The 17,331-nt window shown below is 53.4% G+C and overlaps 1 protein-coding gene across 3 annotated transcripts in view; it reads right to left on the bottom strand.

Annotated features, from left to right (window-relative positions):
• SHTN1 (shootin 1) overlaps positions 1-16,851 on the bottom strand; it is a 101,298-nt gene extending 84,447 nt beyond the window's left edge. The window contains exon 1 of one of the 3 annotated variants that reach the window (XR_009868369.1): positions 16,681-16,851. Coding sequence is in view for 2 of the 3 variants with exons in the window: in XM_062215313.1 (XP_062071297.1) it covers positions 16,681-16,738 (58 nt within the window). In the remaining variant the exon portion in view is untranslated. The remainder of the gene's footprint in view (positions 1-16,680) is intronic. The other 2 variants (XM_062215313.1, XM_062215312.1) reach the window with 2 other exon arrangements.
• Positions 16,852-17,331: the final 480 nt, after the last annotated feature.

The following is a 17,331-nucleotide window of genomic DNA, read 5'->3' as shown; positions in this document are numbered from 1 at the left end:
ACACAGATAATATGCTTTATTGTGGCCGTGTACAACTTAAAAATAAATATAGCTAAGTGCAAGGAAAGGGGAAGGGAGGCAAGAATGCAACCACTTGGTAGCAGGAAGCGGAGTGGGGGATGGAGCACGAAAGGAAAGGAAGACGTCTACTTTATTCCCTCGAAGTTCAAGCTCACTGCCCTAAACAACATTCAGACACACAGGCAAACACACAAACCTACCCCCGGTTACACACAGGCAGCCCCATGCCTGTAATTCTGACAGAAATCGAAATGGGCCACGTACCATTCAGCCATTTCTCTTAGGCAGTGGTGAGGGGTCACAGAGGAAGCTGTGTTGTTGTTTCAGAGCCAGCTCAACAGTGAACACTTTTTTTAAAAAAGATTTATTTACTTATTTTGAAAGAGTTATAGAGGGACAGGGAGAGAGAGAGAGAGAGATTTTCCATCTGCTAGTTCACTCCCCCAGCAACCTCTGCTGGTCAGGCCAAAGCCAAAGCCAGGAGCTTCAGCTGGGTCTCCCACATGGGTGGCTGGGGCCCAAATGCTTGGGCCGTCTTCAGCTGCTTTTCCCGGGCCATTAGCAGGGAGCTGGATCCAAAGTGGAGGAGCCGGGACTTGAACCAGTGCTTGTATGGATGCAGGCATCGCATACGGATGGATGCTTTACCTGCTATGCCACAGGGCTGACCCCACAGCGAGCATTTTAAAAAGTGAGTTTGCAGGGCCGGTGCTATGGCATAGTGGATAAAGCCGCCACCTGAAGTGCCAGCATCTCATATGGGCACTGGTTCAAGTCCCGGCTGCTCCATTTCTGATACAGCTCTCTGCTGTGGCCTGCGATAGCAGTAGAAGATGGCACCTGCGTGGGAGACCCAGAGGAGGCTCCTGGCTCCTGGCTTCGGATTGGTGCAGCTCCGGCCATTGCAGCCAACTGGAGAGTGAACCAGTGGATGGAAGACCTCTCTCTCTCTCTCTGCCTCTCCTTCTCTCTGTGTGTAACTCTGACTTTCAAGTAAAATAAATAAATCTTAAACAAACAAACAAAAAAACCTGAGTTTGCACAGCCCAAGTGATGCAATGGCAGAGATCCTCCAGATCCCAAACTACCCAGTGCAGGAGGAGAGATGACTGGGACCGATTCCTGCCACACGAGGGACACCCAGAGCCTGGGCGGACTGACCGGCACCACATATGCCACCATACTCTAAGTCACACAGGATGGGGAGAACACGCAGCCGAACCCCGGCCTGCGCGCTTACTGGCTAGAAGACCTTGGGCCATCAGTTATCTGGGCCTCGGCTTCCCCCTCTGGGAAACGGGACACTACTGCATGGCTCTCACGGTGCTGTGATGCAGCGAGGGGCTGGTGCAATCCGATGCCCACAGCCCCAGTCAGGGGACCCGGGCTCCATGTCCATGCTTTCTCTGATAACCAGCTCAGGGCCCTACTCCAGCTTCCTGCTAATGGGTACCCTAGGAGGCAGCAAGTGATGGCCCAAGTAGTTGGGTCCCTGCCACCCACGTGGGAGGCCTGGATTGAGTTCCTGGCTCCCAGCTTCAGCCTTGGCCCAGTCCAAGTCATCACAGGCATCTGGAAAGTGAACTAGCAGGTGGGAGCACCCTCCTACCATCTCAATGAAATAAATCATCACTTTTAAAAACAGATTTTAAAAAAGAGTAATGAGTTATTACAATGAAGGCATATACTGTTTCATACACGCTAGCCGCGTGGGCATTGCGGTGCGGCTGGTTAAGCTGCTGCCTGCGATGTGTATTCCATATCAGAGTGTCGGTCCAAGTCCCAGCTGCTGTGCTTCTAATTCAACTCCCTGCTAATGCACCTGGGAAGGCAGAAGATGGCCCGATGTGGGAGACCCGGATGGAGCTCCTGGCTCCTGGCTTCAGCCTGGCCTAGACCACCGAGGAGTGAACCAGCAGATGGAAGATCTCACTCCCCCTCCCTCTCACTCCCTCTCTCCTTCCATCGCTGTCTTTCAAATAAAGAAAATGCAGACATCTTTTTAAAAACATACAGGTTCGCCATGGTGATCATCAGAGAGACAGCAAAGGACATGGAATCCTGTGTCCCTAATGCCCTCAGTCTCGGGCTTGCTTTTGTCCCACATGGCCTGATGGATGGCAGCAACCTGGAAAAAGATTATCTCGGAAGCCTGGGGTACTGCTTCCTCCCCGAGATAAAGGGAGCGAGGAGGGGCAGGGAGTGTGCAGTGCGGCAGAGCTGGACTTCCGGTCCTGGTCACACGTGGGAGCCCTAAAACTACACAGACCTCAGGCCCCTCCACCCCGGCCTCCTCACCCCGGGTTCTGCGTATACTCTTCTGGGGTGCAGCTCAGCACCCCAGAGAAGCGACTGGCCAGTAATTCTAACATGCAGCCAAGGTGGGGACCCACTACTGAAGAGCTCAGAATGGAAGAAAGAGGAAGATGGAGAGGAGGGAATGAGGGGAGGAGCAGGCAGAGCACGAGTTTCCAGTCACGCCGGCTTTCTACCTTCTGACCCCTTAATGCCAAGGCAAGGGGTTTTCTTTCCAAGCTGCACATGATGACACAGCCAACCCCGAGGCAGTTCGGAGAGAAGACCGAGTTGCTTCAGAAACGTGACAACTAAGTTGGAAGCTGCCAGCCAGGGACGCCGTGGGCAGGGGACCTGGAGGGTTTCAGCACCGAAGTCCAGCATCCCTGCCCACCTCTCTGTCCCGGGCAGGTCCCCACCCTGCCTTCAGCACCAGCTCCAGACCAGCGCCTGCAACCAGCACTCTCCAGAGCTGCGCCACCCAGGCCACAAGCGGCTAAATTTTAATCGATGAAAATAAAATGTAAAATTCAGTTCTGTTGCATGAGCCACGTTTCAAGTGTCCAACAGCTACCATGTTGGACCGTGGATAGAGAAGCTTTCCAACGCAGTGGGGAGACTACTGGCCAGTACAATTCAGGGCACCGCGGCCCCTCCAGCTGACCACGTCGGAAGGTAAGCTCACAGCATCCCCCCACCCAGCTTCCTACTTCCTGCGGGCCGGGTCTCCCTTCACAGGGGTCGTCACCTCCCCAGCCCTCACACTAGGACACGGGATCGACCTCGAGTGCCCACTTTCCACTCCGCACAGATCTCTGCAATACGCTCTCCAGCCTGCCCTTCCTCCACTCTAACTCAGACCCTCAATCCTGCCACAACCCTCAGCTCCAGCCCCCCTCTATCCCAAGCTCATTCTTTACACGGTGGTTAACTAGCATTATGGCAAAGAAATCTAGCCATTTAATTTTCCTCTTCTTTTTTTTAAAGATTTTATTTATTTATTTGAGAGGTAGAGTTACAGTGAGAGGGAGAGACAGTGAGAAAGGTCTTCCTTCTGTTGGCTTACTCCCCAAATAACCTCAACGGCCGGAAATGTGCCGATCTGAAGCCAGGAGCCAGGAGCTTCTTCGCAGTCTCCCATGCGGGTGCAGGGGCCCAAGGACCTGGGCCATCTTCCACTACTTTCCCAGGCCATAGCAGAGAGCTGGATTGGAACACGAGCAGCCGGGTCTCGAACTGGCGCCCATATGGGATGCCATTGCCCAGGCGGAGGATTAACCTACTGTGCCACGGCTACTGTGCCACGGCACCGGGCCCTTATTTTCTTCTTTCCAAACCTTCAGAGACCTTAGCGTCGCCTCCGGGAGTGCCACTGTCCGCCCGCCACCCTGTCTCAAGGCTGCAACGGGCTCCACCGCCCAAAGGCCCAGAGGTGCCTGGAACCACCACCACCTTTCCTACCCAGGTGCCTTTGCAAATGTCTTCCCCTCTGCCTGCAAGGTCTCTTCCTGCCCCCGCCCCCACCCCATCTTCCCTGCTTTCTCCTTTGAAATGCAATTCAACTGTCATTTCGTCTAAAATTCCTTCCCCAACTGCCTCAGGCAAACCCAGGTCTTGTATTTCAATAATTACCACAGTACGCTTTCACACACACAGGTTGAGCATTTTTTTAAAAGATTTATTTATTTATCTGAAAGAGTTACACACAGAGAGAAGGAGAGGCAGAGGCAGACAGAGAGAGAGAGAAAGAGAGGTCTTCCATCTGCTGGTTCACTCCCCAAAGGGCCACAACGGCCAGAGCTGGGCTGATCCGGCCAGGAGCTTCTTCCGGGTCTCCCACACAGGTGGGAGACTTGAACCGGCACCCATATGGGATGCCGGCACTGCAGGCGGTAGCTTTACCTGCTGTGCCACAGCCCTGGCCCTGGGTTGAGCATTGTTAATCTGAACATCCTCTGAAATATGAAGCTTGCTTATTTATTTATTTATTTGCACAGTCAGGTAGACAGGGCTCCCATCTGTGGGTTCACTCATCAGACAGGGCTCCCGTCTGTGGGTTCACTCGTCAGACAGACAGGGCTCCCGTCTGTGGGTTCACTCGTCAGACAGACAGGGCTCCCGTCTGTGGGTTCACTCGTCAGACAGACAGGGCTCCCGTCTGTGGGTTCACTCGTCAGACAGACAGGGCTCCCATCTGTGGGTTCACGCGTCAGACAGACAGGGCTCCCATCTATGGGTTCACTCCCCAGTGCCCACAACAGCTGGGACTGGGACTGGGCCAGGCTGAAGTCAGGACGGGAACTCGATCCAGATCTCCCATGTGGGCTGCAGGGACCCAACTACCTGAGCCACTACCACTTCCCTGGGGGTAGGCGTTACCAGGGAGCTGGAACTGGAGCCCAGACGCTCTGACACGCAATGTGGGCACCTCAACTGGCATCTTAACTCCCAGGCCAAACACCAGCCCGGATATCTGGACTTTCTGTGTGGCTCTGTCTGTACTTTGCAAGTCCATGCAATGTTTGCTAACCTGGAAACACCCCAAATCTGAAGCACTTTGGGTCCCAAGCATCTCAGACAAGGGGTGCCCAAAAAGGATCTCTATTAGAAGATCTACATACAGGAAATCTTCAAAAAGTAAATGGAACGTGTGTGCTCTAAAAAACTCTACATGGATTTCAACAAATTTTTTGCACCAAAATAAAGCTCCCACTCGGTTCACTAAGATGCGCCCTATACTCAACTTAGCAGAACACCAATCACAGTCCATGCCTGTGCTGCACGAAGGATGGCTCACGTAAAATCGATGATGCAAAGCAAGGCAAATGTTAAGGATAAAGCCGCCACCTGCAGCGCCAGCATCCCATATGGGCGCCAGTTTGTGTCCCGGCCGCTCTACTTCCGATCCAGCTCTCTGCTGTGGCCTGGAAAGCAGTGAAGGATGACCCAAGTATTTGGGCCCCTGCACCCGTGTGGGAGACCCAGAAGAAGCTCCTGGCTCCTGGCCAGGATCAGCTCAGCTCCAACTGTTGCGGCCAATTAGGGAGTGAACCAGCAGATGGAAGACCTCTCTCTCCTTCTCCCTCCCTCACTGTGTAACTCTTTCAAATAACTAAATAAATCTTTTTTTAAAAAAAAAAATTTATTTAGTTATTTGAAAGTCAGAATTACACAGAGAGAGAAGGAGAGGCAGAGAGAGAGAGAGAGACCTTCCATTCGCTGGTTCACTCCCCAATTGGCCACAATGGCCGGAACTGCACCGATTCAAAGCCAAGAGCCAGGAGCCAGGAGCTTCTTCCAGGTCTCCCACATGGGTGCCATCTTGTTCTGCTTTCCCAGGCCATAACAGAGACCTGGTTCGGAAGTAGAGCAGCCAGGACTCGAACTGGCACCCATATGAGATGCCAGCACTGCAGGCAGCATTTTTACCTACTATGCCACAGTGCTGATCCAAATAAATAAATCTTTAAAAAATTAAAAATGAAGGCACAAGGGGCTGGTGCTGTGGTGCAGCTGGTTAAAGCCCTGGCCTACAGAGCCAGCATCCCATATGGGCACCAGTTCGAGTCCTGGCTGCTCTACTTCCAATCCAGCTCTCTACTATGGCCTGGGAAAGCAACAGAAGGTGACCCAAGTCCTTGGGCCCTTGCACCCACGTGGGAGACCAGAAGAAAGCTCCCCTCCTGACTTTGGATCATATCAGCTCCAGCCACTACAGCCATTTGGAGAATGACCCAGCAGATGGAAGACACCCCCCCTTCTCTGTTTCAACCTCTCTCTGTAACTCTTCTAAATAAATGAAATGAATCTTAAAAAAAAAAAAAAACAACGAAGGCACAAACACACAGACAAGTCACGTTCCACAGCGAGAAAAGGTGGACGTCGATCCAGTCTACTGACAGCCAGCGTCATTCACGCAGACACGCCTGAGTGTGACTGCACACAAAGAGCCAAAGCCGAGATCAGAAGAAACCCTATAGGGCGAGGAGTTCCTCTTCACCACCCAGACACCAGCACACAGCACAGAGGCTGCACAGAGCAGGCACTGGCTAAAAAGTGCTGAATCCCAGAAGACGGTTGGATGGATCCGGGCCTTCACAAGAGCAAACCACGGAAGAGCCATCTTCTCCATCCCGTGCTAGGAGGGACACTGACATCACGTTACATCAGGATGCTTGATAAAAATGAGCTTCAAACAGCCACCCAGTGGAGCCAGAAACACACTGCCCCGTGACACTGTCCCACACAGAGGCACCTGCCCAGTCTGAACAGAAACCAGGGACAGCCTCGAAACCTCATCACCACCACCACCACCACCCATGGAGGGCGAGGGCCCGAGTCCGAGAAGACAGGGTGCAGTCAGGACAAGACCGCCTGCTGCACACAGCCCAGCTGGCCTCCTCGGAAGCCGGGGAGAGAGACGTCACTCGCCCCTCACCTGTGAGCGAAAGCATCATAGAAGACAGGAGACGAGGGTGACAGACTTCATAACAGAAAAGAAGTTATGGCAAACCCGAAGTTCACCCACGACGTGGAAACACACAGCCGAGGGCTAATGAATTAATGATGCTCGGGAAGTACTCTCAACAAATACACAAGTGATTTCAAAGATGGGAACTACTTTAAAACAAGCACGCAGGTCTCGTTTCTGGTCTGACACCGGAGAGGCTTCTGCATCAACAACACTCGGTCCCCGCGATCACAGAAATGAAACCAACTGACAATCGACAGGTCTCCTCAGCTGCCTCCGAGAGCCGAGGTGACAAGCAAGCCACCAGCCCCCAGCCCCACGCGACACACGGGCAGAGAGAGAGGGCCACTCCACATTACGGGGGCCAAAACCTGCTCTGACACCAGCCAGGAAAACCTCAACTGGTGTCCCGCTGAAACTTGAACACACCAGGGACCCCCGTCTTAGAGGAGGGGCCCCCGTCTTAGAGGAGGCTTGACGTCCAAGAACCCTGGGAGACGAGAGAAAATCCCCCGCACGCCTAGAGGCAGAAGCAGCCGCTGGGAAACAGGCGCGAGCATGCTGGCGCTGGACGGCTCTCCTCCAGGGATACCACTGGAAGGAGCCTCGGGTGAGACAGCACGTAAAGACAGAAGGGCCTGGAGGTGGACACCTGGGAGACTGGGCTGTGTCCCAGGCTCCCGGCTTCAGCCAGGCTGCTGCGGGTGTTTAGGGAGTGAATCGCAGGATGGGAGTGGGTGCTCGTACCCTTTCTCAAATAAGCAGGTGATCCAACACTAACAACAGGGCCATAGAACACCTCCCTTCCTTCTATACCGCCTCAGAAACGTCCACAGCAGCTTTGTGCTACCTGTCCGAACCTGGGGGCAAGAGACCTTCGGCAGGTGACCCGATCAGCCAGCGGTGCCGCACCCACACGTGGAACACCACTCAGCGAGGAAAAGAAACGAGCTAGCGAGTCACAAAAACGCACGGAGGAAACTTAGATGCATGTTGCTAAGGGAAGGACACCAATCCATACAGACCCATTACCGTGATTCCAACTCCATGACACTCTGAAAAAGGCAAAACTGGGGAATGACAAACAGGTCAGTGGCTGCCAGGAGTACGGGGGGATGGGCGCAGGACAGAGGAAGAGTCGCCGCAGTGAGACTGTTCCGTGTGGTGCTGTAATGGTGGACACATTTGTCCCAACCCACAGTGAGCCCTGTGGTAAACCAAACTATGGACTTCAGTTACTAATGATAGGTTAACATTGCCTTGTCAGGGGGCCAGCACTGTGGCATAGCGGGTAAAGCTGCCACCTGCAGCACCAGCACCCCATAGGCACGCTGGATCGAGTCTCGGCTGCTCCACTTCCAATCCAGCTCTCTGCTAATGGCCTGGGAAAGCAGAAGAAGATGGCCCAAGTGCTTGAGATCCTGCATCCACGTGGGATACCCCAACGAAGCTCCTGGCTCCTGGTCTCAGACCTGCCCAGCTCCAGACATTGCAGCCATTTGGGGAATGAACCAGTGGATAGAATATCCATCTCTCCCTCTCTCTCTATAACTCTGCCTTCCAAATAAATAAATCTTTAATTTAAAAAACTGGCTTGTCAGTTACAACAAATACACTAGTTAACAACAGCAGGAATGGAAATATAGGGGAATGTGAAGAGAGATACGAAAATTCTCTGTACTTTTAGCTCAATTTTTCTGTAATCCAGGGGTGGGGAACCTTCCTTCTGCCAAGAGCCATTTGGGTATTTACAACATCATTTGCAGACTATATAAAATGACCAACTGAAAAATTAGCCTGCTCTCGATTTATCGAACTTCAAGTCCTGCCTGCAGTTGCCTTGGCAACGTCAGACCACATGATCTCAGGGGCCCGATACAGCCCGTGGGCGACGCATTCCCCACCCGCTTCTCAAAAACAGTTCTTATTGATGAAATCAAATTAACCAGGGACAGGCCTGTGGCCCAGCTGAGCCATCGTGTCCCACACTGGGGTAGCTGGGGTTGGTGCCCGCCACTGCCTCCTGTCTCCAGCTTCCTGCTCGTGCAGACCCTGGGAGGCAGCAGGTGACGGCTCAAGTAGTCCAGGCCCCGCCACCCATGCGGGAAACCTGGATAGAGATCCCAGCTCCCAGCTCCTGGCTTCAGCCTCAGCCCAGAGGCTGACGACGCCTCAAGCATTTGGGGACTGAGCTAGTGAACGGGAGCCTTCTCTTTCTCCCTCCAATGCGTGAGTTAAGCACACAATCAGAATCACACCCATATTGCCACCACTGAGAACCTGGGATGAAATCGAGCAGCAAAAGGATCTAAATATCTTCATGGCACCATCCAAGAATTTCAGAGCTCATGTTTTCATGTTTAATGCTTAGCCAGCATGGCAGGCAGAGGGAACAAGAGCCGTATTCCTGGCCGGCACCATGGCTCGCTAGGCTAATCCTCTGCCTGCGGCGCCGGCACCCTGGGTTCTAGCACCGGATTCTGTCCCAGTTGATCCTCTTCCAGTCCAGCTCTCTGCTGTGGCCCGGGAAGCCAGTGGAGGATGGCCCAGGAGCTTGGGCCCTGCACCCACATGGGAGACCAGGAGGAAGCACCTGGCTCCTGGCTTAGGATCAGCGCAGCGTGCCAGCCGTAGTGGCCATTTGAGGGGTGAACCAACAGAAGGAAGACCTTTCTCTCTCTCTCTCTCACTGTCTGACTCTGCCTGTTTAAAAAAAAAAAGAGAGAGAGAGCTGTATTCCTTCTGTATTATAAAGCAAAGCCTAGCTGTGAACAGCTTCACAGAATAAAAATCTAAAGCACAACAAAGTTGAAAATACACGTTTCTGGATCCAAGTAGTCCACATTTAAAAATTTCTCCTAGACTCCCATAAACAATCATTTTTTGCCAATTAAGTACATTTTAAAAGACTTATTTATTTATTTTGTTTTTAAAGATTTATTTATTGGCGGGCACCACAGCTCACTAGGCTAATCCTCCGCCTGCGGCACCGGCACACCGGGTTCTAGTCCCGGTCGGGGTGCCAGATTCTGTCCCGGTTGCCCCTCTTCCAGGCCAGCTCTCTGCTGTGGCCCAGGAAGGCAGTGGAGGATGGCCCAAGTGCTTGGGCCCTGCACCTGCATGGGAGACCAGGAGAAGCACCTGGCTCCTGGCTTCGGATCAGCGCGGTGTGCAGGCTGCAGCGCTCCAGCCGCAGTGGCCATTGGAGGGTGAACCAACGGGAAAAAAAAAGGAAGACCTTTCTCTCTGTCTCTCTCTGTCACTGTCCACTCTGCCTGTCAAAAAAAAAAAAAAAAGGATTTATTTATTTATTTATTTGAAAGTCAGAGTTACACAGAGAGACAGGAGAGGCAGAGAGAGAGAGAGAGAGAGAGTGTGTCTTCCATCCACTGGTTCACTCCCCAGTTGGCCACAACGATAGGAACTGCACTGATCCAAAGCCAGGAGCTTCTTCCGGGTCTCCCTTGTGGGTGCAGGGGCCCAAGGAGTTGGGCCGTCTTCCACTGCTTTCCCAGGCCATAGCAGAGAGCTGGATCAGAAGTGGAGCAGCCGGGACTAGAACCGGTGCCCATATGGGATGCCAGCACTTCAAGCCAGGGTGGTTAACCTGCTGTGCCACAGCGCCAGCCCCAAGACTTATTTATCTGAAAGAGTTGGGGGGGGGGCAGACAAGAGAGATCAATCTTCCATCTGCTGGTTCACTCCCCTAAGTGGTTGCCAGGGCTAAACCAGGCTGAAACCAGAAGGCAGGAGCTTCATACAAGTCTCCCACTTTGGTGGCAGGGGCCCAAGCACCTGTGCCATCTTCTGCTGCTTTCCCAGGCCATTACCAGGGAGCTGGATCAGACGTGGAGCAGCCGGACACGAAGCAGTGCCCACATGGGAGTCCGGCATCGTGGGCAACAGCTTTACCCTCTACGCCACAACACCCCCATAAACACATAAAAGAAGTGCTCCTACAGATTTAGGTATAAGAACATAAGCAGCATTATTTTTTAATAAACTTGTATTTTACGAGTTTTATATTTGCAGCAAAACTTCACAGATACTACAAAGTTCTCAGGTATTCCTGAATTATTAACATCTCCCATTAATATGGTCCACCTATTTCAATTAGTGGTCTAATAGTAAGACATTATTATGAATTAAAGTTCATATCTTATTTGTATTTCTTTAGTTTTCACAAAAATGCTCTTTTTTCTGTTCCAGGCTCGCGTGGGGGACCCCTCCAGCTGTCCTACACCCTGAGACACTCCTCGTTTTTGGCGACCTCGGCAGTGTGGAGGACGGCTGGCCAGCTGTCCTGTACACTGTCCCTCATCTGGAACTTGCCCGAAGTTCTCCTCCAGGGTAGCCCGGGCTCACGCGTTTCCAGGGGAGGCTGTCCGCAGTAACGTACCATTTGCATCACATCGTACATGGACAGATTACACACAGGACTTCTCCCTGCTGCCGTCAACACCCCGACTGACCGGCTGGCCAGCACTGGTTTCCTCTCCGTCCACAGCCCACACCTGAGGCCCGGAAGTCATGTTACACCTCTTTATGTTTGGCTGAGGGGGGCGGGGTGGGGGCACGCTACATAAATCATCCTGAATGGATCTGCATCGGAGCTCTGTCTCTTCTCCCCACTTATTTGTTCATTTCTTTATATCAGTACTGACTTAGAAATATCTCTTTATATTTACAATATTTACATATAACTGTTAATACATACAATATACAACAGTGCTAGTCCAAGATGAGTTCCTAATCTGAAACTTCTTCACCATCAACTCTCAGAAAGTTTCGTATGCTGGAATGCTTTGGATTTCAGATTTGGATGAGGGATGCTCAACTGATAAAGTCTGCACAAATACTCCCAAATCCACAAAACGCCAACACCTGGAACACTGCTGGCCCCAGGTGTTCTGGGTAAGGAATGCTCACCTGTGCACTTGGCTCCACCTCTGGCCACTGCAAGTGCTCACAGAGGCTGCCCTGTTGGAGCACTTCCTTCGTTGCTGGCACTATAAGATACCCTGGGCTCATCCTAAGAGTTCTTGCCCCCTTCCTCGATCAATCATTTTTCCTAGAAACTCTTCCCTTTCAGTGGCGAACAGTATTAGAAGCCAAGTCCTCGGCATGAGACACGCTCACTGCTCCTGGTGCAGATGGGCGCCCTCAATTGGCAGAGCAAGAAAAGGTGGGTTTGTATACCAACCCACATACACGCGTGTCTGTACGCCCACGACACGGAGCCTTCTGCGTCTACGTGAAGTTGGACTTGAAAAAAAAAAAAAAAAGTCCACATAGAGGACAATATGCTGGGGGAGATCCATCCAGAACACTATCCGATCAGTTTGTAATGATTTAACTCCTTATGTTCGGATATGAAACATTAAGTACGAGGTACAAACACAAACTTTCTGGAAGAAAATACAACAAAAGGCCAACTTTGAAAAACAGGAATGGATTAGAGCATGCCTTGTCAATAGGGTGATCCTGTCCTCAACGAGACAAGGGAAAAACATCTTGGATGTGACAATGGTTTATAGCCCTCCCAAGGTAACAGGATATAAAATGTCTAAAAAGACTCATTAGGAGAGTGATAAGGAGATAAAGATTGAAAAACAGTAGGTTTGAGAGAATAGATCATTGTCCTTTTCATGTTATATACTTTGTTTTCTATGAGCATGAGTTTATTTTGTAATAAAAAAAAAAAAAAGTTCACCGACCCACTGGAAGTGGTAAGTGACCGTGGGATCAGGACCGGAAGGTGTACTCTCTCCTGCGCCGCCTGTCCATCCCACGGAGGCCACGCCAGCGGAGTCTCCTTGGCCACGGTTCACAGTCTCAGGAAGAATCCTAATTCTTTGTAACTACTAGAGTTGCAGAGGCAGTTGCCTCTAGGCCACGCTTTAAACAATACTGGTGCTGGGGCGGGCATCTGGCCTGGTGGTCAAGATGCCCACGCCCCACGTCAGTATCTATGTTCAACTCCCAGCTCTGTTCCTGAGTCCAGCTTCCTGCTAACACACACCCGAGGAGGCAGCAGGGGATGGCTCGAGCAGTTAGCACCCTGCACACACGTGGGAGACCGGCTCCCGGCTTCAGCCAGCCCTGTTCCAGCCATCGCAGGCATCTGAGGAGTGAACTAGCAGACGTGCTCTCTCATTCTCTCCCTCTGCCTGCTTCTCAAAGCTAACAAATAAATAAAATTCAACATTCTAGTAAAAATCCAAGTTCGTGTTTAAAACCAAAGCAACCACTTCATTCCAAACTGCCTTCTTCTAACCGACTTTGTATACATTTGAGACTGGCAATGGTACAACTTTTCCAGACTGACACAGCCACTGTGATAGGCAACAGATTCAGCCCCTTTTGCCAAAATAATGCCCTAGCTGCTCTCTGCCCCTGGGAACACCTGTCATTACTAACTCAGTTCTAAGAGTCAGCTTGGTAAACCTTCCCTCTCAGTCATCTTGGGGAAAGAAAATACTAACTTTAGTGATGAAAGAAGGTTAGCCTGCTTTAGAACCAACCATCTCATCACAGGAACTCCATTTCAAATACCAGGAGCCCGTGAGGAGCCCATAGCCTTTGGGTCCCTGCCGCAGCTGCCATCTGGACTTAGCACAACGTCTTCCACATTAAGTGACCATCACTACCTTCAACTCCATCTGCAAAGTTCCAACTGATACGGCACTATCATGCCGATCAGGCTGATCAAGAGCATCCATTGTCGGGGTCGGCCCAGTCTGTGTGCTCCCTCCCGGCTATGGCACCCCATTCTGCCTTAGCCACTCCAATCCACTGGTCTTTGGACAGCTGCCTACCAAGGTGACCTGACCAGGAGATCTGTGTCCATGACCCCAAGTAGGCCAACCAGACACCCTTCCTGGAACCAACAGGCCTGCCACCATCCTCCCCAGCAGGGAGGATGTCTCTCATGCCTATCACAGTGCGTGGCTATGAATATTCAATGTGGGTTGAATGAATTACACAGAAAATGATGCACCTTAAACAAATGCTGGACTAAGTCTATCATTTTCCAACAGAATTCTGGAGGGGGAGCAAATTGTACGATGTTTTGTAAGGGAAATGTCCACTTGAGTTGATGGGAAATGTGTGTCGGAAATGAAGTGCATTAAAGATGTCAATCAGTCCAGTAAGATAAAGCCCCCAAAAAGACAAAAGAAGAATTACCTCACTGCCTCCACATCTGCTTCAACGTAAGCCATCACCCCTGGCTAATGTTTCTAAAGGGACATAATGTAACTTTCTAGGAAGACATAATACAACTAATTATACCACTCACTAGAAGGGAGCATACAACGTTTGGAAGTGATTCAGAAGTGGGTATGATTCCTAAGACACAGAACTTAGGGAACGGTGAGCAGGAATTAGAGCTCGCTCGTACTGTGACAGCCTCCGTCATCACACTGCACAACTTGTGTCCAGAGGCAACCCTACGTGCCACGCCACCGCCACTCGAGGCTTCACATTAGAGAAGGCTGATGTCAGGTCCCCGCTGAAGAGGGGGCAGGACCCTGCCTCCGAAACACCCATTACAGACTTAAAACTCATTGAGGAAGGAACAAGGTGATGAAGCTCATGTGGCCAATAAACCAGAAGGGTGGCAGCGCTCGCCAGGAACCAGGACAATGCAAGTCATTTTGGAAGATGTCATTTTTTGGGCAAAGATTCAGAAACTCGTCAAGCCGTGAATAAGGATGGCTATCAGCCAGTGTTAACCAGTACACAGGGGAACAGGCACCCATGGCGGCAGGACCGGCCAGGAGTCCTCCGGGGGCACTTCCGCCATGCCCACAAAATGCTGTGTATGTGTTCCCTCTAATACTCCAGTTCCATTTCTAAGACTCAATCCTACGAAAAAAAAATCTGTAACTGTGCATTCATTTGTATGTTTACTTAACGACTAGACAAAAAAACCTGCTGACTCCAAGGGCTGTGTGGCCCACTACCTACAACCGCAGGGCCTAGCACGTGGGTCCCATCCATGGTTGGTTCACTCAGCATTTAGAAAGGAATACGGAGTAGTCAATCAATACCAGCTCTTCTCATTCACATTTAATGGGGGTGGTAGCACTGACACTCACAGTGCTAACAGGTAGTAACAAGTACTGTTTTCGAAAACACACACACACACCACCAGCTGACAAAACTGATGACTTGATGTTAAGTACCCAGACCTAGCTGCCTGTTTGTCCACCTCAAATCCCCAGTTTCTCAGTTCAAGAGATCGAACACCAATTAAATCCTCTTGAAACAAACGCGTTGTTCTCACAGTCTACCAGCTACAGAAACACACCCTGGTTCTGAGAAGTATAAAAATCACACTGTGGGCTAAAAAAAAAAAAAAAAAAAATCCAGCACGTGTGTCACCAGACTTCACGTCCAAAAAGAGGGTACCTTTTAATCCACACAAACTCGCAAATCTAACCGTTCTCTTCCCTTGGTGTGCTCTTAACCAAACTACCGAAACACGGATTTGGTTTCCAATATGAGAGGGAGCCAGGAACTTACACATCCTCCTTTTTTTCCCAGCCCTCAAATCCAACAGACAGAGCATGTTCTAAAATCAAATAAAAACATGTCGGTTGTCTGCATCGTCAGCCCACCCTGGAAACCACATACTGTATGAAAGGACGTAGTATTTTTTCTGTCACCCTTACTTGGAAACTGACCGTCCCTGGACAGACCTGACATCCAGAGAGCTTGCCAAGTCCAGAGCGTGACTCGGAGGGACTCCAGGCTCCTCCAGGCCGGCAGGTGCAGGTGCTGCGAGGGTGCAAGAGGCTACCGCGGGCCCAGCACCTTCTCTCCACGCAGGGGGCCTCAGTCATTTCTCCGGGGTCACAGAGCGAGCACTGCTGTGGGCATCGGTACGCCCAAGAGTGTGGCTCAGGGGGATGAGGAAGCAACAGGTCCTGCGCCTGGACAGCACCGCCCCAGGCAAGGCCTGATGAACCACAGCGGCCCCCACAAGGCAAGAGGGGCGGGCAGGTTCACAGCCCTGCGAGCTGACCCGGGAGGCGCGCAACAGCTGGGACCTGGCACGTGGCCTGACTGCGGAGCCGCGCAGGGAGGCCCCTGGTCCTGCAGATTTTCACTTCCTAAATCTGCAAGGTGTCTCTGCATCTCGACCCATATGCTCTGGGCAATGGTGACGGGCCTGCTTTTAACGTGTCGGCTGTCGCTGCTGTGGCTTTGTTCACAAGTGCGGCCAGGGAGGAAAACGACTGATGGGAGCAGCCCCTGATCCTAGGGTAACACCCAGTGACCGAGCAGCAGGGAGACGCGTGCGCACGGCCTGGCTTTCACACGCCCGGCGCCCATGCAATTTTCAGGAAGCCCGACGCAAATTCAGGAAGCAGGGGTGTCTCGGATTCATCAATTGCTAAAAACGGGAAGTGACAAAAACACCTCGCGGCCCCCAAAGCCCCCAACTGGGTCAGGGAAAGAGGAACGGGACCGACCCCCGTGCAAAAGGTGGACCGGCTGCGAGGCGGCGCTGCGGGCCACGGTGCGCCAGCGAGGGGGCAGGGGTGGGGCCGGGGCCGGGGTGGGGGGGCGAGGCCCGCCGCGCCCACCGCTGCGACCCCCGCCGCGCCGCCCCCGCCCCCGAGCCCCGCCGGCGCTGGCGCACAGCCGGCCCCACCGCCTGGACACCATAGCCCGGCCCCGGGGAGACCCCGGCGGCCGCGCGGACCCCGCCCCGGGGAGACCCCGGCGGCCGCGCGGACCCCGCCCCGGGGAGACCCCGGCGGCCGCGCGGACCCCGCCCCGGGGAGACCCCGGCGGCCGCGGCGCCGCCCGCCGAGCTCCCCACCTGCCCGGTCCCCGCCCCCGGGGCCGCGGCCGCACCTGGCGCCCGCGTGCGCGCCTACCTTGCTCCTTCAGGCTGGTGATGAGCTGCAGCTGCTTCTCCTCGTCCGCGCCGTTCATTTTGGCGGGTGGGGCCGGGAATCAAAGGAACGGAGGGCGCGGCGAGGGGGTCGGGGGAGGGGAAGCCGGGGCGAAGCCGCCGCGGGCGTGCGGCGCCACTACCCGGAAGTTGGATTCGCTCCCGCTCCTCCTCCTCCTGGCGCGGAGCGCACGGGTGAGATCATCCCCCACGCACCTCCTCTGCGCCCGCGGCCGCGCCACCTGCGCCCGGCGGGGCGGGGCGGGGCCCACGGTCGCGCAGCCCGGGGCGGGGCGTGGCCGCGGGGGCGCCTGCGAGGCGGCGGGGGGCGCGCGGCCCCGCGTGCGGGTCTCCGCCTGCGCCGCCGACTGCGCAAGGACGCGCGTGCGGGGGAAGCCGGCCCCGAGGGTCCGCGGCGGCCCTGGGAGGCCCCTCTCTCTCTCGGGGCGGGGCGCGGCGGGCTGCGGGGCCGGTGCTGGGCAGCAGGTGCCCGCAGAGCCAAAGGTCAGGGTCGTACGGACTGCTTCTGGCCGACGCCGGACAGGCACCGGGAGAGGCCAGGGCAGCCTGGCGGCCGCCGACCACTAAAACTGCCGCGCCAGCAGCGAAGGAGGCCCGGGCTTCCGGCCTTCGC

The sequence above is a fragment of the Lepus europaeus genome, chromosome 17 (genome assembly GCF_033115175.1).
Source record: "Lepus europaeus isolate LE1 chromosome 17, mLepTim1.pri, whole genome shotgun sequence".
NCBI lineage: Eukaryota > Metazoa > Chordata > Mammalia > Lagomorpha > Leporidae > Lepus > Lepus europaeus.
The sequence above is the reverse complement of the archived record's forward strand: the minus strand, read 5'-3'. Positions and strand labels throughout refer to the sequence as shown.